At 48.1% G+C, this 27,354-nt stretch overlaps 1 protein-coding gene across 1 annotated transcript in view; it reads right to left on the bottom strand.

Annotated features, from left to right (window-relative positions):
• The window catches only part of kidins220a (kinase D-interacting substrate 220a), a 32,351-nt gene extending 10,682 nt beyond the window's left edge, over window positions 1-21,669 (bottom strand). Inside the window, 23 exon segments of the mRNA XM_049005127.1 lie at window positions 7,248-7,440; window positions 7,598-7,811; window positions 8,408-8,496; window positions 9,180-9,417; window positions 10,801-10,941; window positions 11,190-11,476; window positions 11,668-11,784; window positions 11,787-11,818; window positions 12,169-12,328; window positions 13,079-13,258; window positions 13,935-14,099; window positions 14,778-14,955; window positions 15,034-15,132; window positions 15,271-15,369; window positions 15,564-15,662; window positions 15,950-16,147; window positions 16,340-16,438; window positions 16,875-16,976; window positions 17,070-17,168; window positions 18,281-18,379; window positions 19,379-19,477; window positions 19,720-19,859; window positions 20,171-21,669. Coding sequence (XP_048861084.1) covers window positions 7,248-7,440; window positions 7,598-7,811; window positions 8,408-8,496; window positions 9,180-9,417; window positions 10,801-10,941; window positions 11,190-11,476; window positions 11,668-11,784; window positions 11,787-11,818; window positions 12,169-12,328; window positions 13,079-13,258; window positions 13,935-14,099; window positions 14,778-14,955; window positions 15,034-15,132; window positions 15,271-15,369; window positions 15,564-15,662; window positions 15,950-16,147; window positions 16,340-16,438; window positions 16,875-16,976; window positions 17,070-17,168; window positions 18,281-18,379; window positions 19,379-19,477; window positions 19,720-19,859; window positions 20,171-20,243 — 3,200 coding nt within the window. The 5' untranslated portion in view covers window positions 20,244-21,669.
• Between the last annotated feature and the right edge of the window lie 5,685 nt (window positions 21,670-27,354).

Below are 27,354 nucleotides of genomic sequence, written 5' to 3'. Positions count from 1 at the left end.
AGGCGTTTGTGGCTGGAGTTATTAGTACCATTGCACCGGGTCTTGGCTGCCCACAGGTGTGGATATAATCCCAATCGCGTGTGGTATCCCTCACTGTTGGTTTTTGGCTCTGTACATCATGCCACCTACAGGCTGCCTTGCAGCATTACGTCACAACATCTGACATCAAGGGAGAAAGTCAATTACGTAAAAATCATTCAGTTTGCAATCATTTAAGACGCTGGGGCAAAACAGGCAGCTTATGACCTTTCCCACCTGCCTGGCATCCACCTCGACCAGAAGGGGGATGATTCCCAACCTGGACAGGCAGAATCAGGACCACAGACAGCTGTTTGCTACCGGACAGTGTCACGCTCTGAGCTCCATCCTGACCCCCCCCCCAAGCCAAAGGAGCAGCAGGGGATTGAGGTGCCAAGATGGCTGGCGACATGAACAGCTCAGCTGATCTCTCACATAGGGGGAAATTAGACCTCCGAGCTGAAAGCCCCAACCCTGATCCCGTGGTGGGCATGCCCAGGGCTCCGCGCGGCATGAAGACGGCCAATCACGGGACACGCTGTGAGAAGAGAAGTGGGGGTGGGGTGTGATTCGCTCCTTTCCCGCAAAGCTGCGTGCGAAGACAGCTGAGGAACCCCCCCACTCCCCCGGAGAGCTGTTGGTTATTTGGACATTTGCCAACTCGAGAGGGGGGGGGGGGGGGGGCAGTGACACTAGCCGCTCGAGAGAGCCGACTTCCCCCTGACACAGGAAGTGCCACTCATTTCACCATCAGCCTCCTGGCCAACGGCCTTCTCCTTTTTAGGAATCGGCAGCGCCTGCCGTGTTTTTTTGGGTGCTAAACACGCGCAGGTGGCTCCTTCCTCGCCCGGCCATCGATAGCACTCTCTCTCTCTCTCTCTTTTTGTTGTTTTTAAAGAACGCCGCCAAGTGAAAGGTTTAGCCCGCGTCCGCGGCGGGAGCCGGTGCCGGCTCGCCGGACGCCATGTTTAGCCTGGCCCGCAAACGTGGGAGAGCGGCCTCTTCCAAGGACAACACGGCAGCTGCTCGCCGCGCCGGCCAATAGCCCCCTCCCGGCTACCGGGACGCCGCCGTCCGGTTCCGCCATCCAGATTCGCGACAGACTGATCCATCAGTCGCGTCTGCCTGCGCTCTGGCCAGCCGTCAGGTATCCCTGCCTTCCTTCGGACGACTGGAAGCTTCCGGATCCCACCCGCCAGGAGGACATTTGCTCAGAGACCGAACAACGTCGCCTCGAGTGAAAACAAACCCAAACAAACAAACAGACACATGAGTCCGAATCTCCCGGCTTGTGTTTGGATCGCGGTTTTTTCCCCAAATCATACTCCGCCGTCCTCCCCTGTACATTTCGCCAAAATGCCTATGGTTCGAATGCCGGGCCTCTTACAAACCTCCCGCACCGTCCCAACTGATTAAGACGCTGCTCAAGACGGTCTCCAAATCCAGTAATCAAAATCGATTACTTCTGGCTGACAGGCACATAAACAAAACACCTACATTCAGATCCAATATCTAACGGCATGAACCTGGAAGTAGCTTCCAGGTCTGAATGCGACAGTAGCCGCCTTTCACCGGTGAAGAGGGGGATGGATCATAAGGGAGTTGGCAGCCATCTTGAACAATAAAACCATTGATCTGCCACAAAGGGCAGTAAAATGTCTAAATCCTGCAAGGGAGTTTGGGCCCCTGCCACCCACTCTGAGTGCTGATCTCAGTGCTACTCAGGCCCAAAAAAATAAGAGAATAAACTAACTCCGTTCCTCTTGTTCTGAACTCCTACTTACTGCAGCTGACAGGGGTGGTTGGGGGGGGGGGGCTGGCATACAATCTTCCCTCTCTTCTCCTGCCACCAGGGCTCCAAATTCCCAGCGTGGGCCGCCGCGACCCGCCCCGGTGCAGCCCAAAGGAACAGCCCCGCAGAGGCTGAGAAATGCACTCGCATATTTATTAGGAGGAATCCGTGAAGAGGACCAGTGTTCCTGACAGAGCGGACAACAATGGCCATCACAATCCCCAGTGGACGTCACGCAGCTTTCCGGCGATGGACGGACAGCCTTTCCCAGTGAACGCGAGCGGGAGCCCCAGGATCATCCAGCTCCAACCCGGTCCGGATCGTCATCGTTGCGTTTTTTTTTTCACTCAGGAGTCTTCCAGAACGTGACCTTCAGGGGTGGAGAACAATCGCCGAGGCTCCATGATGACAACCAGCTCCCCGCACTGGAATTTCTGTCCAGATGCATCAGGCCTGAGATTTATAACCTAACTGCCTTTCAGACTGTGAGAGACTGGCCTTCAATGCAGTATCTCTAGTGTTGATCCTGATGATATAGGAAGGCTCTCAGACTCCAGAACCATAATTGGACCTTCACAGAGTACACACACACACACACAATTTGTATTCATATCTTTGTGGAGACTCGCCATTCATTTCTATGGTCATAACCGTAATCCCAGCAATGACGACCTTAACCCCTACCCAACCCTAACCTTAACAATAAATAACTACACAAAACACACTACTTTTGGTATTTTCCATTTCGTGATTGCAGCTACACAATGAAAACATGGTCCCCACAACGTCAAAATAACCGTGTTTATCTTGTTGTGGGGAAATTTGGGCCCCACAATGTAATACACACACACACACACACACACACACACACACACACACAAAGCACTTCTTGTTCGACTTAAGTAATCTGCTCAAACTGTAAATTAAATTTACCTTCCCAAACCATTTAATACACCTTACAGCAAAAACCACGCAAGCCAATATACTAGTACTATGTACGAAACATTTATAAAGTGGTAATTTACTTCTGGGCGTACGTTATGTTTCTGCATCAGCACTTCCGTAAAACTACATTTCTTGTGCTTGTTTGGATTTCTTTTATGTCCGTTTTATGCAAGTCAAGAGCTGCCTGCATAAAAAATACATCTTTGGGGTGAACCTGCAGGTCCGTGCGGGATAATTTGACATCTTTTGCACGCTGCAAACTCCATGTTTTTGACGTGTCCGCAGCATACGGCCGGTGTTAGGAATTTCAGGTTCAGAAACTACAAACCCAGAGAAAGATTTCATTTCTGCAAACCAGTTGAGCATAAACAGCCACAGTCACACAGCTGAGCTCAGCGGCGTTGTCTTGCCAATGCGGAGAACCGTACCCACCAACGTGGGGGCCCAGGATCACAGGAACCGACGAGGGACTATCCATCCGAAACAGATCCCACGGGAAAACCGGCGAACAGTGTGTCAGCACTCCTGTCCCAAAACGGGCCGTGGAAGGATGGGCAGGGTGCAGAATGAGCGGATATTGTGGGCTTAATTACACAGGGAGCAGGGTATATATTTGGAGCGGGTCCCAATTAAGCGGGAGAGCCTCCTCTGCTCTGGTGTTTGTCTGGGGGAAGCTGGAAAAGACTCATTAAAATGTGTGGAACAGCACACAGAATAAAGAGGATTCACAAAGGCCACTGCGCTGCGACTAACCAGTCTTTATTTTACTCCTAGTGCACAAATCCCCCGCCATATGACGTGGGATGATCTCTATGTCTGTCAGACATTTTCACAGGTCATATCTTTTTACTGTCTTGGTTTCTAGGGGCCTGACTGAAAAGGATTTCCATCACCCTTTGCATCCCAGAATGCACTGTCCAGGGGAGTCATCTGGCTCGGACTCTGCAAAACAGAGGTGCGTCATTCGCCGGAGGGTCTGTGAGATCAGAGGGCAGGGGTGTGGCGTGTCTGCTGGGTCAGACAGATGGGCCCATTCAGATGTGTTCCTCACGCACAACGGCTCCTGGACAGCACGGCATACATTTACGGGCTTACGTAGCCTTGAATAACCTCACCTTCTATGATACTGGGGTTCACAAACAGCAATGTTAGCCGTGCTCCATGGCAATAAACAGATTGACAGCTATAATTCATTTCTAATAAACTTTATTTTCAAAACGCCTAAGCAACTTAGCATGATATCCCCAAACTTCAGAATAAAGGACACAAAGCGGAGGTCCCTCGCAGGATTGGAACTGGGAACCTTAACCGTCCTGCCACCTAGAGGTTAATGCTAACTTCTTAAATTGCGTTCGTTCTCTGCTCAAACTGAGCTGAAGCAACAGCCACTCGAAGAAAGGAAAATGGAAATGGTTCTGTATCTCTGTACACCTCCCAGGTTTATTTACGGGACGCCACATGACAATATCACAGGGGGGGTCAGGAGGGGCAGAAAAGGCGACGATGTGTCAGTCACTCACAGCTACAAAAAAAAGTTCAAAAAGTACTAAAAAAATAATATAAAAATGGCTCTTTCTTCATAAGTAGCATTTAGCTGGTTATTAGGATTCAACACAAAAGAAATCGCACAAATGTGCTTTACAAAATGCTTTTATCTCAACACGTAATTGCAAGCAAATTACAATAATTGGCCCAATTAAAGTAATCCTGAATGAACAGTATGTCATCTTAATGTTTCAGTACTTGGGAGAAGAGGCTTTCTAATTATCTGAAATCGCTTTCCATGTGTTCATTTCAAATGTCATCAGTTAAAACTTTTAACAGTTGGGAGAGTGGCGGTTAAAAGCCCACGTTCGCGCGGATCACTGAGAAGCAATTGTTCAAAAATGAATGCAGGACTTGAAGGCTCTGACAGAGGCCTTTGTACGCTGGGCCCGCGAATTAAAAAGGGAACGTCAGCGGTAATTGTTCACGGCAACGCAGACGGCGGACTGGCGGGCCACGTCGAGGAATTAGGAGCCTGAAATTCGGAGCGGACAGGCTGAGCAAGCCACCTGCATCGCGGGGGAATGGAATTCCGCGGATAGAGAGAAACCACAAGGTTGCAATTCCCCTATATGAAGGAAGGAGGAGCTCTAACGGGACCTCCCCCCCCCCCCCCCCTTCCTCAAATTCAGACCGGGTCAGAGAAAGCACCTTTCGACCCCGTCGAGGCCGGTGGCCGTGAGTGAAGATGGGGACAGGTCCAGGTACAGGGGGCTCGGCCCACACCGGTTCCGCTGGGTTCCTGGCAGCGACGTGGCGCCAGATGTCAGACCAGAACCAGCTCAATGGGCCGCACTTCCTGCTAAGGTCAGGATTTGAGTTCCATAAATAAATTCCCCCAAGGACCGGAGCAGACCAAAATGTACCCAGAGTTAGCTGGAGCGCTTTTTTCTACGGGCAAATTTCAAATCTTCGAAACTGTTTTCGTTTGTTCCTCCTGGTTTGGTTTCTTCACACTGTCACACATTCTGACGTCACACAATCTATTTTTGGTTGGAAACCAAAATACAGTAAATAACCCCCCCAAAAAAAGGACATTTCCCTTCGGTTTGGCCCTATTAATTACCCATGAGGACAGAAAGAAAAGGCAGAATCTTTGTTTTTTCTAGTATTATCTGGCAATTAGTCCAGTTTTGTTTGAAAATGAAGTAAGAAAGAAATATCATGATCAAATTTGTAAACAAAGGTCTGCATTAAGCACACGTACAGCCTTCTGGGGACCCACCGTGAGACGGCTTTCAACCGGACCATACCGGTTCCAGGCTGGAGGTTTAAATCACCGTCTTCTCAGCAGGGTAAGCGTGGCGAATCCCTTGACTTCCCGTACACCCACCCCCCCCGCCCCCCCCCCATTTGCTTTAGCTAACGGCTCCGGGACACACTGCCGCCATTGTTTTTAAAAGGTGCTTTTCGGCACTTTCTGCTTGCCGGCACAGCCTGGCCACGGCGTTAATCAGGAGAAGCTGATGTTATTACCAGATTACGCACATTCTGCTGAAGATTAGCACACCGGAGCCTCGCTGGGGACGCGACCCTAATGCGAGGGTGGGTTGATTGTTTGGGTGTGGGGAACACCATGATAAACGAAGTTAAAATTTAAACCAGTCACAGGGGAAAATAAACAACAAACAACAACAATAATAATGCTATTATGTTATTATTATGGAATAAATGGGCCAACATGCAGAAACAACGAACAGGGCCCCAGCTACCCAGAAACTTCTCTCTGGTCAGGAACAGCGGCCTGTGACCAAAACACAAAGCGACAGCTGACCTCTGAGGGCCTGAGCCATGCTTCCTGCCTGAACCCGTGCTCTGTGGCCCCGATCAATGCGGTTACACACTGACCCACCCCTCAGACTGCATGAGGACCTCGGGGGGGGGGGGCTATCTGCCCAGTTTCTCATCAAGCCACGACCAAAATGGGTGCTGTGACTCATTCTTCTATAAAAAGCGCAGGCGAGATGCATGATTCACAGACCCCCATCGCCGCCCCCCCCACCCCAAGCAACTTCACAAAAAGAAAAAGAGCAGCAAAGGGCCCCCACAGTCTTATCCACAATGTGTCCAAAGATATGGCTTCCTAATCGGGCAAAAAAATAAAAAGAAAGAGTGGCGCTAAGTTGACATGCGATTGCACATGGTCCAGGTCCGATGCACATCCCTGCTATACCCCAGGACTCGGACCTTGCGTGGCCACACACACAGCGCTGCTGATATCTCAGACCTCTGGGTATCTGACACTCAAACATCCCCCAACATGCAGCAATCTTCAAAGGGCGACCCTCCGGCACCCAATAGCGAGGGGACACCATGGCCCGGCCTAACGGATTGGTGAATGCCATATCAGCCCCTTTAAACGTCTTTGTCACCTATCTACCATGCCACGGAATGATATCAGCCTGACTCCGTTCCTGTTACAGATGTGCAATTTAAATGCGAGGTTACACAACGTCCACATGCACAGAGCGTGCTTCAGATACGGTCTCCACGAGGCAATGAGCCAGTGCTCAGTTTGCACATAAAAAATCCCCTACTGCCACCTGCTGGACCCTGAAAGTCATACCGCTCTTTACCCAAGTTGACGGCAAATATGAATCATCAGCAGCGTTTACATATCGATCACAATAGGACACAGTGTAACGAGTGCACATGACTACATGAGGATTTAGGCACACAATACTTAACTAGGGTAGCATGCAGCATAATGCTAACAAACTTGGACCAACAACCTTGAGATGGGGAGTGTGAGAGGGAGCATAATTCTTACCAAGGGATCAACCTTATTATGACATGAATGACATGTACTGAAGCCAGTGAGTGACAGAGAAAGGGCCAATCAGCTTTCAGCTGGGCTCCCGCCCCTGTGTATACCCTTGCTCATGCACTAATGCATTTCCACAATATGGGTTGTGTTACTAAACCACTAAATAAAAATGAGACCCACCTGAGCCCTCCCTCCCCCCACTCCACAGACCTCTCATAGATGGTCTTGAGAGTCACTTTGTCGGGCACCCCTTCAGTCTCCTCCAGGAACAGGATGAGCCAGGAGGTGCGGTAGGGCCACTCCTCAGTCAGGTTGATCCAGGATGCCAGGCGGTCCCAGCTGAAGGTGATTTGATTGGCCCTCAACAGCCGACCTGGTTTTTTGTAACAGGCACAGAGAAAATTTAACAGGTTAGCATTAGCATGCCACAACAGGCATGGAGATCATGGGAATCTGACACGCTCACGGGAATGCTCGGTATAACCTTGATATAGGCTGGATATCGGTCAGGGAAAGTCACACCGGGGTACCTGTGACAGACACGATGTTGATGAGCCTCCTGATAGTCTGGGGGCTGATGTCACTGAACCAGTCCTCTGTCACCAGCAGCTTGGTCAGGTCGAAGGACATCTGCCTGGTCAGACTTCTCTGGATCTGCCTCCGACGGTAGGTGTCCTGGGGCAAGACGAAGTTCAGGGGGCCTGCAAGTGGGCCTTGCGTAGCTCTCTCCATGTACCCTGTCCCCTGGAAATACAGAAAAACATCTCGCCACTGAAATTAGATGGGAGAGACGGGTGAGGCCTCCTCTTATCTTGCTTATATACTTGTTCTTGTTTGCCTCTTTTTTTTGTAGCACCAGTTCGAAGGATGGAATCACGACCTGAGGAGAAGGGGTCAGGAGCAGGAAGAGACAAAGAACCTGCTGGAATAAGGGGAGCGAGGAAGAGGGGGAGCTGGCGGGATGAATAAATCACGCTGCAAACAAATGGCGCCCGCGAGAGAGGGGCAGAGACACTTAGCCTCCCGCAAGCAGCCCTGGCGCCATCGCTTTGTCAGCGCGATCCTCTGCCGCTGCACCCTGTCATTAGCCAATGGCATCGCAGCAGGAAGGATAAACAGACATTAAATCAATTAGAGCCACTGCCCGCGACCCACAGACGGGCGCCCACCTCACCCGGCAAGTGGGCACTTCTGTGCCAACTACCCCCCCCTACCGTCAACAAACTGATAAATAGGCTCAAACAGCTGGATCGGGGTCCAGCTACTGTGATATCACAACATTCTTTTGGCCCCTGGCTGGGGCCCCGTGACTTCCAGGGGTGGGGCTTCAGGATCCTTACCCTGCGGTTTGGTGCCACCCTGCTGCCCAGCCGGCTTTGATCCCCGAGGCTGTGTTGGGACACCTTCCTGTCCACCATCTCATGGCCGTCTGCAGAAGGAGAGAGGCACCCATACCATAACCTAACCACCACACCACTTACAATCCATCCCTGATCATATACCAACACACTGTATACCAATTATTCAGCACATCTACAGACTATATATGGCTATAGGCTCTGGTTTTATATACAATAATGACGAATGATAATCTCTGTACAAGGGAATAGTCTTAAGTAGAGGAGATGCTTTATTAATTACTTCTCTTTTCGCCTACCCTATCTTTCTCCCCGTGTGACACATACAGATGTGAGTGTAAGCTTGGGGGGGCACAGGGTCAACTAGCATGCAGTCCCCCTGGAGCTGGGGGGTTAAGGGCCTTGCTCAGGTGCCCACAGACATGTGACTGTTCTGCTGAATCTGGAACCTTCCCAAAGGCATGGAGGCTTAGCCCACTGAGCCACATATCGCCCCGGATCTCGTTTCAGTTTACGCGATTCTCAGGCTTAAACCAGGGCCTACAAAATCACAGCGAAGTATTAAAATGAACTATTACTTTGTATTAAACCAAGGCTGCAGCTCTGAAGTAAGCACATAATTATCTGACAGACCTGATTATGACCATAAACAGCTGATTTCAGTCACATGATCATATCCAAAACTAGATGGTTCCCAGGTGGGTCTGTCACACTGGGCCCAGGAGGGGGCCGGCGAGACAAGTGGACCGGTTACCGTCCGGGCCGGCGGCATCGCCACTGGGGGGCGCCGTGGCGCACAGCCGACGAACCCCTCCTAGGCCGCGGCTGTTCAGGAAGACGGGCAGGTGCACGATGTTGCGCATGTAGTCGTGTCCGTTGATGTTGGAGTCACGCAGCACGCTGTTCAGGTTCTGGTTGATGGCCTTGATGATGATGTGCGGGTCGCTGGCGAAGATGGCGATGAAAGGGCCTTTGGAGAACAGCACCCTCACCTGGAAGGTGAGACATTTCCCATCATCCTCCCATCATACTCTTTGGTACAGTTTGATGGCAAAAGGTGGCGTTTGATGCTAAATTAATCAATGGCACTACTGTGAAAAACAGGAGAGCAAGAGCGTTATTCATGTTTTTCATTTGTTTTGTCTGAAATTATATATACACGCATCCCATAATTTTTAAACTGTCAAGGCTTTTTTTTTTTAAGTTGACAAATATCAGGCCGTTAAATTGCATTACTTTCATAAAGTTAACTTTTTAAAGTAGGTTCCTACAGTCTATTTACACTTTTACTGTACACTTAATAGATGTAAACTAACATACAACAGCTTGCTATAAATCACACACATACAAAAAAGAGGAATGTATGCAGAGGTCACCCCCATCACATTTCCCCTGGTCACACACGGGGGGGGGGGGGGGGGGGGGGGGGAGTTCACATTGTGTGCTGCAACCTATCGGGATTTTCCAGGACTGTAGGAGATGCTCAGTCACTATGGAAATGTCACATGGACGCTCCCTGCCCCAGTTAGCAGCCGTTTGCACGCTAATGCCCCACAGCCTGTCGCCACAAAACCCGCTCACAGTTTTTCAAAGAAAATAAATCTTTCCACTGGGATTCATCTATTTAATCCGCGACGTACAAATATCATCTCTCCCCCCCCCCCAAGGCCCTGGAAAAACATTTGGTTTTCCGAAGAAATTTAATTTGCAGGGTCCTATCGAAACCCCCGCAACGGACCTCCGAATCGGAGCAGGAAGCAGCAAACAGGCCTTACAAAACAGTCATTCATTAGCTGTACTTTGCAGGATGGAGGATTTTATTAGTCCCAGAAGGGTCTGCCAATTCAAGGGGATTATCCACCACCCCACCCCACCAAATAGCATTTGGCTGGAGGAAAATTCTATTAATCTCAACGAGAAAAGAATTTGATCCCCTGGAGGGCTTGCAGATCAACTCCAAAAACTACCCCAGGAGATCCATTCCCGGGGGGGGGGGGGGGGTGTGTCAGCCTAAAGCCCATTCTGCATAGTCATACCATGAGGAGGCCCTGCATTTTAATAACCAATAAGTTCTCATGTGGGTTTCTGGGAAATGATCGAAAAGGATCTCCCTGGTGCTGTACTCTTCTAGGATGCCGGGGATCAAAATCCCGTTTTTTTTTTTTTTTTTTTTTTTAACTTTCCAGGTAACTAAAAATTTTTGCTCCTAAAAACTGATATTTTACAATTTCGAAAATCTCAGATAGATAGCAGTCATAAAGAAATAATGACAAACTTGGCTGCGTTTGGTTTGTGCAGCGGCTGAAGATCACTCTCGATTTGGTAAAGGTCAACGGCGCCGCCCTGTTGGTAGAGTGACCACATCCCACCCTTACCGTGTCTAGCATCTGCAGGACCTTGTCCTGCTCGCAGGAGTCAAGCCCATCGATGATCACGACCAGGCGTGTCTGGTTCTGGGTGAAACAGTCGATAGTCTTCGCCATCTTAGCCATCAGCTCAACTTCGCACTTCAGGACCTGTGAAGGCAGATGGCGAGGCAAGGTGTGGAGGGCGGGATGAGGTGAAGAAGGGTGGGGCAGCACAAGTCAGTGAACGGGGTCCGTAAACCACAATGCACCTTTGAGAGCTCAAAAAAAAAAAAATCAACAAGGTGCCAAAAACACATATAATCTCAAAGACTAAGAAGCAATGCTTCATATGGACGGCTTTGATGTGTGAAGACCACATGAGCGGGACACACACTCGCATGCGCAAACGCACGCACCTTCATGAAGCCCTCGCTCTTCAGCTTGTGCATCCTGTTGGCTGCGCCGTGCAGCCGCCTGCGCTGAGAGTGCAGCACCGAATCGAGCACCTGCCACCACGTGCGGCAGTTCAGCAGCAGGCCCAGGCCCACAGCACACGCCATGGCAATCAGGGTCGCGTTCACCGTCAGGTTCTGCTCATCCACCTTGAAGACGGCCAACAGGGTCAGGCCTGTGATCAGGCAGCCCAAGACGAAGATGAAGATGACGAAGGAGGGCACGCAGCAAGTCTTCTTCCACTTCTTCCCTGAAAGACCAACAAAAAAAATGAAGTAGCTTACACAACTAGGATCTCAGTACCTAATAGACATCTCATCACAATTTCCCAATCTATTAGAATCTATTTTCTATGATACTATAGATATTGATGATGAGATAGATCAGACGCCCATTTCTGCATGCCAGCAGCAGTACAATGCCGAGGATTCTCTGGCACACCTTGCGTCTCGTCTGTCTTGAAGACCCGGAAGAGCCTGGTGGCCATGAAGCCAAACTCCCTCTCACAGGCGTCAGACAGGGTGGCGATCATCTCCGCCATGGAAGTCTCCCCGCCACGCTGGAGAGCCGGTTGTAGTCGGTGAACAAGAACCTGTCACAGTAAAATGGGGAAAGGCTTGAGACGAAGGCCGAGAACCGGAGACCCCACAGGTTAATGCAGTTCAGAGTTTGAATCAGAAGGAGCGTCACTGATCCCAGATGGATGATATTTTATTGATCTGAATTGGTTTAAATTTTTAATAATTTTAACGGTACAACTTCAATGCTCCTCTGAAAGGAAGGAAGCTCCAATACAAAAAGCCACACAACTAATGAGACACAAATTCTCACGCTGGTCTTGATTCACAGCAACACGACAGAGACCCCGGAGGGAATTCCCTCGTAGAATGATGAACCTGCAAGCGTTCAGCCCAGATCGTGAACCCCTCCACCCGCCGGTACCTGACGGGCAGGGCGCGGGTGGTCTGCTCTGGCAGCTCGGGGGGGTTGACGAACATCAGCTTGAGCAGCAGCTCCAGATAGCCGACATGCCTGGCCAGGCGCGTGCTCAGCACCCAGGTCCAACTGTCACCTCCTCTGCGGCCACCAATATAAACCACCACTAGGGGGAGACAGAGAGGCGAGGACGAGCTCCGAATCATTGGGCTCTGGGCCATGTTCTTCACACATGGTGGAACTAGACAGTAACTAATTTAAAGTAAGGGGTTTAAGTGTAATTTATTCACACCTGTGTCATGCAGCAACTATTTCAGGATTTAGGGCAGGGCTCTGACTTCACATGTTCATGATGTTGCGGGTTCGAGAGCTGCTGTGGCAGTCTTGATAAGTTAATAAACAAGTCAGCATTATGTTTAAATGTTTAACGTCTCTGTGGATGAAAATGCAGAGGCTGGGCTATTATGTGATCATAAACAGCTCAAAAGTGCTGTAATTCATCGATTTATTTTTATAGAAATACTGCCCTCTGGTGGTAAATGTCTTATTTACATTTAAATTCATTTTAGAGCTAAAACCCATTGACCTCGTGGTTTATACATAACAGAGAAGTTTAGTTAGCTTGTGTTTGAGGACGAAGGGAGAGTAGAAGCTACTTATTGCACTTGGGGACGTTATGTAACCATAATGCTAAGTGGCGCTTAGGTTGCAGGTACCATAGGTCAGTGGTTCCCAACCTGGTCCTCGGGGAGCCAGACGGTTCACATTCTCGCTCCCTCCGGCTCCCTGCATTTTTGCTCCCTCACAGTGGTAGTCAGCTGGGAGGGAGCAAAAACATGGATCATCTGTGGATCCTCGAGGGCCGGACTGGGAAACGCCGCCGTAGATGTGTGGAGATCCTGAGCAGTGCCCCTACCGAAAAAGATGTAGAGCAAGGCGAGCAGGGTTAGGGCCGCGGCCACGGCTAGACGGGGGTCCACGGTGAAGCCAAGCGCCAGGGTCACGGTGCCACATAGCAGGAGCGTCAGGGTCACCACAAGCCAGGAGAACTGGAAGAGGGGCTCCACCTGCTGCCCGGCGAACATCTTCATCTCGTCTGCGGGGAGATCTGGCTGAGACTCGCAGGCGTAGCTTGCAGCAGCGAAGCAGTTTTAAGAGCTACAGCTGCACGCCGTTAGCTCAGCGGGCGTAGATCCTGCAGGCCTTGGCAGGTACGCTTTAATTACCGCCCGCTCTGTGCCTCAAAACACCAGGCGACCCGACAGCCAGCATCACCTTAATTACCCCAAAAAGCATACAGAAGCCAAGGCTGAGGAAAAAAAAAAGATCTGTAATGTGCTACAGGAACTAAGCAGAATAACCCAGTATCCCAGAAATAAAGTTCGGCCATCTTTAAAGGGCACAGGGTCCATTTCTGGCGGGAGACGAGCAGAATTCAGCTCCCAAATATTCTCGTCTATATGCCCGTGGAAGTGTTTCTGAGAACCGTTAAGGCAGCGTCCGCCCAAGGGATAAGTGAAGTAAACAACGACTTAGAGCTCTGCAGCCACCAGGACGCCCTAACCCTAACCCCCCCCCCCCCCCCCCCCCCCCCCCCCCCCATCTGATCAGGCTATCAGAACGGGAAGGAAGAAGACGAAAGACTACTAATTAACTGAATTAACTTAGGGCCCAGAAAGGGGGTGGGCCGGCCCTACCTTTAGGACTACAAATCCACCTCCCACCCCATCTGGGGACAGCCAGGAGTGAGGGGGAGGTACTGGGGGCGGTACCTTCTAATTTCTTGAGCAGGAAGGACTTGCCGCTGCCCCACTGGGCGTAGAGGCCCACGCAGATGGGGGGCTGCATGGTGGGCTCGCTCAGGATGTCCGCCAGCGCGCTGCTGTACAGGTCGTAGCCCAACATGTCTCCGTCTGACTCCGTGGGGGACAGATGCTCTGCAGGGAGAGGGGTGGGGACAGGGGCTCAGTGAGCAGGACACCAGCCCCACCACCAAAACCAAAACACACACGCTGGTCTTCTGAGATCTAAAGGGGAGGCTCCACGTAACCATACTGCACCCAAATATGTATCCAGCATTTATATTCACTCGGCTTGTATCTAAAGCATATATTTTTGAGTAAGCAGGGTCAGCTGGACCCTGGAGCAATTAGGGGCTAAGGGCCTTGCTCAGGGGCCCAATGGTGACATCACTCTACCGAACCTGAGACTTTAACCAGCAACTTTCTGGTGACAGACACAGCCTCCTTACCCCCTGATCTACACTCTGCCCCTTATACACAGAGGAAAGATTGGCAGGTAATCATCAATGGCCGTTATCTGAATACTTAAGGTCCCAGGTGTTTCTTTGTTCTTTTACTTTAGGAACCCATTGATACTTGTTTTGAGATGTTTCAACAGTCAAGGACTTATATACATAGTCTAAGTTAGTCCTAGTCAATAGGTATATGAAGTGGATAGAAAATACAACATGATTTCATTAAATATGATGGGCAGAGTCATGCTTGTTTGGGCCATCTTCAGTACCACCGGTCCAGCCCTGGTCTTCCACAAAACACCTCCACCCCACCCGAAGCATCATTGCTGAAGAGGGTTTCCAAAGAGGAAGTGCTCACTGGCTCCGAAGATCTGAGTTAGGATGCTCTTCTGGTGGCTGCAGTCGATGTTGTAAGGGGTCTCGCCGGCCTTGTTAGGCCGGTACAACAGTCGGCCATCTTTCGGGTTCCTCATGAGCAGCTCGGCCAGCTTGCGGCTCCGCCCCCGGATGGCGATGTGAAGGGGCGTGTCCCCCTTCTGCAGCATCAAGCAAAGGCTAAGTGGCCAGCAAATGCGGTTCACGTGCAGAAATTAGGAGACGGCCCCACCCCCCACCTTATCCATCGCCGAGACCTTGGCCCCCTTGTCCAGCAGCAGCTCCACGATCTCGATGTTCCTCATCTTGGTGGCCTTGATCAGCGGGGTCTCTGCATCCTGAACGGAGCGGACCGATAGGTCACGTAGGTCACGTGACCCAAAAATGGCCGCCAGCAGTCAACCCTACAACCGTACCCCAGGCATGTAGCAGGCATGTAGCACTCAAGCAGAGGTATACAAAAGGGCAGAGCCTACCTTAGTGCAGGTCTCCGTGTCGGGGTTGCACTGCAGAATGTCCCGTACCATGATGGTGTTAGCCTTTTCCACAGCCCAGTATAGGGCCGTCTTGTTGTCCTAAATCAGAAGCCACAAGTAGGGTGGAAGGATAAGGCAGCTTACAGTAATGTTACCTAATACATAAGCTATAATCAAGTTTTTATTTGGCTTTTAAAATGGGACACAAGACAAACTGAAGACGTATAAGGAAGTGGGAGGCGGGCTCCCGCATGTCCGCAATGAACAGTGACGAGGTGTGCAGCGCCCCCTACCTGCCCCTGGATGTCGATGTCGGCGTATTTGTGCAGAAGGGCCCTGACGATCTCCACGTGGCCCCCCCTGACGGCCCCAATAAGCACCGTGTCGCCGCTCTGGAATGTGAACACAAGAGCGTGTTGGGGGGGGGTGGGCACTGACTGCCCGTCACGGAGCCTCATGGCCAACACCAACCCAAACATGCACACTGCCAGCACAAAAAGAATAAAAGAAGCCATATTTCATAGAGGGTGGTCAATTTTATTATTAGCCAATGATAGGCTTTGAATTTGTGAATGACAGGGGAGGGGACAGTGGGGACCAATCGGCTTTCAGCTCGGGCAGTGACCTCGCCCGTTACAAAGAGTTCTGATAATGCCGAGGATAATGCCGACTGGCCCACCCTGTCGGGGACATTGACGTAAGCGCCGGCCTCCAGCAGGTCCCGCACGATCTCGGTGTGTCCGTCCTTGGAGGCAATCATGAGGGCCGTGTTTCCGTCCTTGTCCTTCATGTTGACGTTGGGATTCCTCTTCAGAAGCTCCTTCACCACGTCCGTGTAGCCGCCCCGAACCGCCACGATCAGCGCCGTCATGGAGTTCTGAGGGCAACACGGACCAGACCGCCGTCACAGAAGAACCCTGGGCGTTGAGTTAAGTACCAATGGGACGAGAGCTGAGCCCTCCTTGGAATTATTACATGGAATTAAAGAACTGCCTATGCTGTAGATGTACCCACAGCATGGCTGAATCAGAAAGATCAGAAAGAAGGCGAGGTTCAGCGGGCTACATACCGCCCCCTCCTGGTCGACGTCAGCTCCATTCTCCAGCAGGTGCATGACGCAGTCAAAGTGGCCTTTTCTGGAGGCCCAGATAAGAGGTGTGGTGCCATACTGGGACGAGCAGGAAGGACAAGAAGCAGGTCAGTACTGGCCGGACATGAGACACCCTTTCCGTACATGCCAGTCAGGGTGTGATCCAGCAGGCCCCCCCCCCGCCCCCCGCCCACATGCTTCAAGTGCCACTGGGGCCATCATGTGGCATTTCTTCAGCAGCTGCCAGCTAAAAGGTTTTTCTTCAGACCAAGACTTCATGTGTGGGATTCACTGGCTGAAATCTGCAAATGTGCCGTCAGTCCACCCATGTGACCCATGAGACGACCAGCTCATCGCCAAATCCCATTCAGCACGGCTTCTGCGGTATCATATGTACTAAATACCAATGAGAAGTTCTCACCCAGCAGCTTAAGGCACACAGTCGCTGACGCTACCCCTGTCGCCAACCACAACACCCCCCTACCCGCCCGGCTCTCCTCCTGGCCACACCCACCTTGTCAGAGCAGTTGACTTTGGCTTCGTGCTGGAGCAGGAGATGGACGACTTCAGGATGGCCCCGTCCAGCTGCCCAGATGATGGGGTAGACGCTGTACTGCTGAACGCAGAACGCAAGTCACACCCGAGTTCATCCCTCAAGCTCTCAGACCACTTCATGGTAACTGGATGGTAACTGGAGGTGCGACCCAACCTGTCCGGTGATGTTGGGGCTGGCGCCTTTCTCCAGGAGCAGGCGAGAAACCTCTGTGTGTCCTTTATAAGAAGCCCACATGAGGGCGCTCCAACCTCCCTGGACATTACAAAAAAACAAGAGATCAAGATTCCCCTGCAGTCTTGAGATTAACATTTTGAGAACTAGATAATACATTTAAACAAGATTCCAGAAATAAAGACGCATTATAGTACAGATGCGTGTTAGACGACCACACACTGAAAACAAGACTCTTCTGAATATCCCATAATAGCGTGGCCTGTACGTTAGCTACTGTTGTCCGGTCATTATTCAGAAGTACAGAGTTTCGAGCCGACGTGCAGAGGAGAGCTGTGAGTAGAGATGCAGGATGCATCGTTAACATATCAGCATCGACCAATATTTGCTAAAAATCGATGTATCGCCATTCGTCCGACGTGTCAGTCTTAGTCGTTATTGATGCCTGATATTTAGACTGTCGTCAACATTCAAAGTTAGCAGCACCAAAGCTAAAGATGCAACTGCCTACATAATGGAGGTGATTGTATTAGACAAGCCACCATCTTCCCTAATGGAGGACGGGGGATGTTGCTGGATCATTCTCCATTTAGAGACCTCAACGTTCTGGCCTGCGAGACGGTTTTATACAGTCCGTGACATGTTTACAGTTCATTATTTAAAAGCAGCCAGGTTAGTGACAGGCAGGCAGTGCGCTTCCCAACCTGGCATGACCCCCCCACCGCGAATCCTGCAGACAGGCCGGCACCAGGGAGGCTTACGCACAGCGCGGCACGGTAAACCTTACGTGAGCTAATTAGTATAAATGAGCAGGGCTGACGACATTATACAACGCGGAGCGTTCGCTTCTATGCTAGCGGGGCAGCCATCCCGCCCAGAATGAGCGTCATCAAACACAGAACGTCATGTTAACATGGATGCCGCTCTGCCACACAAAGGAGCGAAAGACCTCCTGACGTCTTAATGACTAAAAATGTACTGTGTGTGAGCTACGCGCAGCTATAAAGCAGAGTGAAGGCTGTAATTAGCTCTTATCCAGCTACAGGAAAAACCCCAAAGAGGTCCAGATTGTGCACCTGGATTTCACTGGACTTTCAGACGACCAGAAATTCCACAAACTGTGAGATGGACAGGCTTGGGAAACCACTGATTGCAGGTCAGATTGCCAACACATCACCCCCACCCCCCCTCACCATGTCTCTCTGCTCCAGGTTGGCATTGTGGTCCAAAAGCTCCCTCACCACCTCCACGTGGCCCTCCTTGGCAGCGGAGATCAGCGCCGTCCACCCGTCCTGTCCGGGAGAGTGGGGTCAATGCAAGCGAGAGCACATAGCAGGTACTCCGATTACAATCCCCTCCCCCCCCCAGCTGAACTTTGGAGGTACAGTCCAAGATTTCACGTACCAGCTGGTCGTACCAAGTGCTCATGCAAAACGGGGGGAGTCCAAAAACAAAGTGAGAATGTGCCAAGGTCTGCTCTGCTTGACCCAAGCTGGTGTTTTGACAGGGTGACTGCATGTTGCTGCTATACAGACTCACAGTAATTTTCTTAAACACAGGTATGGTCTCCCCTCTAGGTACTCATCAGAAAATGTGCTATTCATCGTCAGCTGTATGACCTCAGACAGGCTCCTCTAAGCTTTTTGGAGTGACTGACTGTGCCTTGCTGATGTGGGATGAATGCCCAATGGCTGAAGACTTGTCCAAACCACCTAAGAGATCAACTATTACATCTAGATACACACATTTGGCAGGGGGTGGTAAGCCTCTGTGCCTATGATAAGAAGGTCGCTGGTTTGAGCCCAGGCCTCGGCAGAATAGTCACACATCCATGGGCCCTTCAGTAAGGCCCTTAACCCCCCAGCTCCATGGGTGACGCTGTAGGTGGCTGCCCTTCGCTGCCAAGCTTGCTCTCACCCACATGTGTGTCATGGAGAGTTTGATTGGATAGTGAAAAAACTATTTCCCCATAGGGATTAATAAAAGTATAATTATATTTAATTTCATTTTATTTAATAGATGCTTTTATTCAAATAAGACGAAGCAAAGTCAGACAGGCCCAGATCCAATACAGTTAAGGGCCTTGCTCTAGGGCCCAATGGTGACATCACTCTGCCAATTGTGGGGTTTGAACCAACAACCTTCTGATTGCAGGAACAGCACCCTAACTTGCAGAGCCACACACTAGATATAGAAACTAGGCAGAATAATCACGAGAACTTCGGCTGAGATGTACACAGCGATAGATCAGCATTTCAACATCATATTTGTCAGTGAGGAGGTTCACGTACAACATCATCCAGGTTGATGTTGGCTCCTCTCCTGACGAGTTCCTGTACAATCTGCAGACTGCCCTGCTCTGATGCCAACATCAATGCCGTCTGTCCGCTCTGTCAGGACAAACATAAGCATGACAGTATACAGCTTCCCGGAATCTACATTTTAGTTAGCAAGCAGAAAATGTTGTTGGGGAGATGGGTCTAGGGTCACCAACTCATTGGTTCGGTATGCGAAGAAAGTTTTCAATGCTCGTCGGACTTATTTTCGTCCACCAACAGCTCAAGAGAGGCACTTTTCTCTGTAATGGGAAAGCCAGCAGTCATTAAAGGGGGGGGGGGGGGGGGGCACCTACATCACTTCTGCTGTCTACTTCTTTGAACTTCTCCAGGTGGGTCACGATGGCCGGCAAATTCTCCTCCTCCACATAGCTGAAGTAGTTCTGGATGGCCATCGTGGTCATCTTCAAGGAGGAGGTGGCGTCCATGGTCACTTCTTGATGTCATGGGGGAACGTCAACAGCTGAGACACGTACACCTGGAGCCTCCTCATATGAGAGACACAATTCACGAGCGGGGGGGGGGGGGGGGGGGGAGACTACAAGCTAATAACCCAAAATCGAAAAATATTTCATTTACAAGAAGATTACCCTCATAGACAGTCAGAAGGAAAAGCTGTTTTCAGGGACATGAATAAAGGTGGATTAGTCCTGGCATTTTGTGCATGGAGATCCCAGCTACCCACCCAAGCACAAGTTAATTTATTAATTACGCTTATGAGGACCCAGAATCCACACAGCCCATTACCAATGTTCTGCTGCATTCCAGCCGAGTTGTGACAAAAGCAACCAGCTGGACCATTGTGGAACGGCAACATCATGCTGAGATGACTCAGGTCCGATGCAGGGGAGTGAAACACAACGGGACATGGGCGAATAAAATGTAAGGGAATCCTTCAAAAGACCCCCTTTATCTGTGACCTAACCCCCGTCCCATCCATGATACGGGGAAGGGCGTGAAAAAGCAGACGTGATCCAGAACATCACCAGAGCAAAAGGCTGAGATGTTAAATCAAACCATCAGACCACAGCTGTAAGCTGTCAGGAAGATGACAGGACTGTTCGTCCTCGGAAGTACAGTACAGGCGTGCATGTCAGCGAGATTCACACATTCCTCGAAGCTGAGAAACAAAGGCACCTCCTGGAAAGACAACATCCCCAACGCATCCTTTGAAAACCGTCCCTACTCAAAAACACTATGAAGAAATATTGTTTACACCTTTCTCCAGCATCCATGTATTAAAACTCTGTGTCTCAAAGTTTAAAACTGAATTCATTTTATCTGCTGAAAAAAAAATCATCTTAAAATTACGTATTTACCGTCCTTCCCGAGTTTCTAAAGCTCCCTGATGTATTTCGTACCAGCCACGAAACAATTTCAGGGTTATAAAGTAGGAAATAAGTATAGGTCTATACATTCCGATCTATTTAGAGTAACAGTGATGCAGAGGACATTACAGAAAAGCAGATGGCACGAGGCGGATTCCATAGGCACACCGTGTCATAGGAAACACACGCGTTATTCATTCATATGCGAGGAGGCGTTCGGACACACCTGAACCGCATGTGTCAAACGGTGGGAGGTCACCGAAACCACGACGGGGACAAATGCCAGCGGTGTGGTAAGAGAGGCAGGGCAACCTCCAGCCCCGATCTACGGGGCTGCAAGATGGATTACAAAACCAATAAAGGAGAAGACCGAAAACTGAGTGCTTGGAAAATTACAGGAATAACCAAAAGCGCAAACTCCACAGGCGGTTTTATTAGTGGGCTCTAACTAGACCATAGAGAGAATCTAAAAACACGAATCAAACAGTAAAATATCACAGCAATAAAAGTTCACAGGTTCTCATTTTGAATTAAAATCCGAGCTGAATGAACAACCTTTGTTACTACAGGTGTATTAAAGCAAACAGAAATTAAAAATTACATTAGAAATTAGAAATTAATTAGAAATTAAAAAGCACAAGTATTTTTCTTAAATACAATACCATTCACCTGGGCTTACACTGACAGGGAGCAACGATTGCGATCAATAAACAAATCAATCAATAATGCTTAACCTCTACCCGCAAAAACCGTAATATAAGATTCTACAACAAACAGTACACATAAACTGGCACACAAAAAAACGCTTATAGATAATATGGGATACGCCTGAAACAATGCAGAAATCTCTAATTAAGCATCCATCAGTCTAATTAAGTTCCCAATAGTACTGGGCAAATACAGCCCGTCGCATAGCCGGCTTACCTTCCGCGGGGTTCAAGCGGGCTGAATTATCAACAAGTCCACCAAATAAGCCCCGATCCTATAAATGATGTAACTGCATGAAAAAAAACGGTTCAGCCCCACAGCAAACGCACCTTGCCCTGTGTTTTCTGTCCGATCAATATGATCTGCAGCGGGGACTGAATTAAACAGGCATGGAAGTCTGTAAAGGGGTATTCAGGATCCCATAATTAAAACAAGACATTTCTAGGATCATCAAGAGACCACACTTTATTCACAGCTCCGATAACATTTATTAATAGCCTAAATGGACTTTTTGCTGTCTCCGTTCTTGCTTATGATACAAACACAACGTTTGTCCCCAAACATGACGACACGATATTATTCGGAGCGAACCTGCAGGCTTCATATCTGGAAATACCACACATCAAAAAGGCCTCACACATCTTCCAGATGGAAAGATGATGACCCTGACAATTTTAGAACAGACGTGGCGTCTAAATATACACAAGTCCAGCTCAATTTTACGAAGTCATGCGGGTGTGAAACCGGTTTTCCACAGCAAAAGGCTAGAGATTTAGACACAAAAACATGGGATTAAAAAAAATCCGCCAAAAATCCACTATGCAGATAAAAGTGATAACGCTGGTTTCTCATTTTACTCCTGCGCGTATTAATATTATTTTGCCTGGGAGGTGTGCACGGTAATACTTCTAAAAGCGCATTAAAAATGAGAAAAAACTTAATATGAAATTCCAGACTGACATTTAATCTGTAAAGAGCATCATGTGATCGGTGTTAATCTCAAAGTAAATAAGATTACTCTCCACGTGTGACTCTCTGCTGAATCTTTAATTGAGCTGTTGTCAATGTTCACCCAACTTTAATTTCTCCTTGCATGAGTAAGATAATAGTTAACTGCCGACAACTATTCACGATATGGTGACATGCCAGTAACAGTCATTTTAAACAGCATGTTTACTGAGTGATATATAGCGACGATCCAGGATCTTATTCCTAAAGCACAAACGGCTGCGCTTGCATACAGATAACTTTCTATTTACGTTATAATATACAACCCAACAAGCACACTGGCGTTTAACTGGACAGAGTTAATGTCGGATATATTTAGAGTGTCATCGGGTAATTTGCCATAAAAGCAAGTTTTTCAATGCAAATACACAGAAGCATGTATAAGAAGTTTTAAATGACTCGCAAACATACCTTTATAGAAATTCAGTCAGTTGAAATGAGTTGTTAAAGTTTTTTTGCCTACTGCTGCTTCGATCCCTACTCGGGCCGTCGGCACTGCAATGACTGTCCGGTTCACCCGACGAGGACCATTTTTTACGCATGCAGGGTACATTTAGCCTCCCAGAGTCCTACCTCTCCGCCCCCGTTTCGGATACATCGCACAGTCTCGCCACCCGCCCCCTACAGTCTCATTTGTGACGTGAAATACGTTTTCTTACATGCAGTGTATTAATAATTTCTTCTCTAGTTTCGTCAATTTACGTATGAAATGTCCAATTAAAGTCGAACATTATCATTTAAATAAATAATAGCGTTTTCCCCTTTACATTTCTGATGGTTTAAGAAATACGGATAACATTAAGGATGCTTAATGCGCTTATTATTATTATTATTATTATTGTCGTTGTTAATAGTTGTTTGATATGCGAATAAGTGTAACATGCATGAGCCTATCCGTGCAATTATTCTTACATGACTTTTATTAAAGCACTTAATTAAAACAGGATACAGCAGTTATCACCATATGCAGTACCGGTCTAACTGCTTGTTCGTTTGACTCAGTTTGATGAAGAATACCATTACAAATTGTCTTCTAATGACAAGTTTGATTACTTAGATAAAATTTTGTATACTGTAGCGTAAGATTTATGGAGAGTTAGTTTGTCTGGCATTAGCACATTACCACCCTCTCACACATAATCCACCAATTCACCACCAAGTCACTAAAAAGTTAACGTGTTGGTACGCCACAAAATAGACCACATCTGGGTTCAAATTATTGTGCTGAATTTCACTTTTACCTTCACCAAAGTTAAATTACTACTACTACTACTACTACTAATAATAATAATAATAATAATAATAATAATAATAATAATAAATCCAGTTGCTAAATATAAATGAGCATCATACTCAGTGTTTCTATTTTAAAAAGTAGCCCTTGTGATTCAGGTTGACATCACCCCCGAAAAACACTAAGCACCGTCTCCAAAATGGCACAGGAGCGGACACAGAGGCAGCTTAAATGACCGTAATGATGGGTAACAAGCTTTGTTCATTGTCACACTGGAACAAAGGTGAACCTTACTGGATGCTACCACCAGGTCATCTAAGTGAGGCATCCTATCTACAGGGCAGTGCCAACGCCATCTACAGGGACACCCCGTGACAACTCGTGTCCTGCAATACAATATTTGTTCTTGAAACTCAAGACGCTTCAGCGTTTCGGATACGGGTTTCCCCCACTACCCGAAAGTAAAGCGTTATTATGAAATCATTCTTAAGCCGAAACGGCGTATGGCCAGTATTAGCCCACCATTCATTTATATGGCATTTTTTGAGCGTTCCCACACCCAAAAAATAACCGAAACAATCATACGAAATAATACATATATAACCTAAACTGTACACCATATAGTAAAACCTGCAATTATATAGTAAAATACACAACCTATATAGAATTACAATAATCTAAGCACAGCGTAATCTCACTTGCCAGAACAAATACATCGCTTAACGACGGATACATTATGAGAAATGCATCATTTGGCGATTTCGTCGTTGTGAGAGCATCATAGAGTGTAATTATACAAACCTAGATGGTACGGCCTACTACACAACTAGGCTATGTAGTATAGCCTAAATAACGATAAGTAACATAGTTGGTTATCATCTTCATCATCAAGTATTATGTACTGTAGATAATTGTATGTGCTATCATTTTATAAGACTGCAAGCACAGTTGGTTTGTCTAAACCAGCATCACCACAAACGCGTTAGTAAAGCGTTCAGCTATGACATCGCGATCGCTAGGGTGCGCGCGCTTATAGATGGGACCTCCTGGACATAGTGGAAATCAGATCCAGTTTTCCGAAGGGATTTGAGCCAGACGATGTGGTGACCAACAGAAGCCTGAACTAATATCTGCCAGCCATTTTGGAAATACAGATAAATGTTTAAGCAATTTCAGGCAGTCAACAACACAATAACACAACAGCCCGTTAAACTGGTTCATTTGTAATGTTGTCATTTGTGTATCTGAAACGTACACCCAGTGTTTTAAATGCATATTTGAAGATTGCGAAAAAAGACCCTGACGCACAAACATATTATATATATTTTTAATCAGCTGGTTTTAATCAGTACTGGCAGGAAAAACACACACCGAAAAAATGTCATCCAGGATACAAATGAAACATTTAGACAAAAAAGGTAGAAATGCTCCTAAAATAGCCACTAGAATGTTAGAAACAAAGCCTCATTATCGTAAAAAGTATAAAACGTGATTCAATGCATCACAGTGTTCACAAAAGTGACAATTTCCGGAGCACGTACACCATCACCACAACCGGTTCAATTAAACTGTAATTAAAACTTGTCACTTAATTAAAAAAAATAATAGGTTTTTTTTAAACAGTCATGTAACTCCGGGGAAGGCAAATTTGGTTTTTCTTAGTTGTGTCGCCGTAACTCATACACCCACGTAAATTAGGACCCTTTCCCCAGTGATGGTGTGTAGAGATGCAGGCCCCCATTGTGCAATAGCTAAGGGTTTCAAAAGCATTTCCAGCGTACACATCACCATTTGCTGCCACACTTAACTGCGCACCTCAACAGATTATTACAGAACCAGCCCTCCACCCGTCAATCAAGCGTCACCGTTTAGAATAATCGATTATCAGAAAAGCCGCTTTGCAGAAACAGAACGGAGGCTGTCAACGAATCGCTTTTGCCTTCACCAAAGACTTAGGGGGGATGGACTTTGGCAACTATATGCTTAGGTGTGGGGGTGTCTCGGCTGTCTCCCTTGGAAATGGGGCAGACTGACGGGAAGAAATTAGCTAATCGCCGAAGCAAAAGTTTGAACCCTCCACCAAACATGCGCCACATGTTTGCGACAGTTGGTTGTGTGGCGCCCTCTAATGGACGATATGCACATTGCAACATGGGGAAGAATCCAGAAAAGTGAGGCCACACTAAGCAAAAGAATTCAGCGGCACGGTGCAGAGTTCCGACCACAGAGGCTCCTCACAAAAACAGGCTCTGTGGGACGGATCTGCTTTCAGGTTTCCAATGGCTGCGTGGGAAAGCTTCCAAACAGGGATAAGGCTTTTAGCCAGGTAATATGGCAAATTCCAAGCACAGGTAGCAGAGACCTGGTTGAAACACACGCTACACATTAGAGAGGTCGTTCCTGGTGTGACCACAGGCGTTTTAACAAGACAATGCACACAAGTGAACACGAGCTTGAACAGATATTTATAAGTGTAGTACATACAGACACAGAGAGCTACGTACAGACATATGGAGAAGAATAAGGTCTTATTCTCAAAGCACAAACATATCGCGGGGTCTATTTTGTTTATATAACACTGTACTCTTGCAAAAAAGTGCAAGTAGTTTTTTTTCCAACCTCTTTGTAAGGGTTAAAAATAGTATATATCTTTACAAAACAGAGGGTCTAAGTTTCAGGGTGATGCTCATCTTTCCTTTAATTATGACCTTCAAAGAGGGTCGTCTCCAGAGCACACACAAAACCCCGACCACGTGAGACCCCGACCACATGAGACCCTGACCACGTGAGACCCCGACCACATGAGACCCTGACTACGTGAGACCCTGACCACGTGAGACCCCTTTCTGTTTGGCACTTTGGCACTTGCATTGATCTGCTGGTTTGTGTGTTCACATGGTCCAACCCCAACAGTCGACTGGCCCACAAACTTTCTTCTTACTTTTTTTTTTGGGTGGGGAGGAGGGGGGGGAATTCAGGTCTTCGATTCTTCACGGGTGATCCTTAGTATTGGACTTTGTACATGTTGAGGTTTGCTGAAAACAGTTTTGATCTAGCTGTACCTGTCTTTCGCTGTGTTCTTCCTTTATATATATCGAGGGAACGTTCAGCGTGCTTAAGGACCTGAACAGCTGGGAACCCTGTCTTGATCTGAAGAACAGGGTTCAAAAGTGATGTCAGCTACCTGGACACAGCCACTGTTCAGATTGACCATAAAACCCCGAAATGTCGCTCGGCACAACAAATCTATATTTCCTCATCAAAGGACTCACTGCACACAAACAGAATTTGTGGTCTTAGTAAATGGATGCATAACATCCTGAGAACATTAACATAATGTTACACTGTGCTGTGGAGTGTGATATACATGGACAGGAAGGATTTATATATTTTTTTTCCAGATCAGACACACTTTAAACAAGAAATCATTTAACACAGTGGCCAGCAAATTACACACAAACAGTAACCAGTATGTTCATTCAGTGCGAAGACGGACTGCCCAGAATTTGTGACAGTGAAATAAAATCGCTTCATCGAATTCTTCCTGCATGCTTCCAGAAAGGCCTTTTCAAGATACATTAATGGCAGGACATCGACTGGCTGTCCCGAAAAGTCACTTCCGAACTGGCTACCTGTTTGTAGGGCAGGTACAC

The sequence above is a fragment of the Brienomyrus brachyistius genome, unplaced genomic scaffold (assembly GCF_023856365.1).
Source record: "Brienomyrus brachyistius isolate T26 unplaced genomic scaffold, BBRACH_0.4 scaffold148, whole genome shotgun sequence".
Taxonomy (NCBI): Eukaryota; Metazoa; Chordata; class Actinopteri; order Osteoglossiformes; family Mormyridae; genus Brienomyrus; species Brienomyrus brachyistius.
The sequence above is the reverse complement of the archived record's forward strand: the minus strand, read 5'-3'. Positions and strand labels throughout refer to the sequence as shown.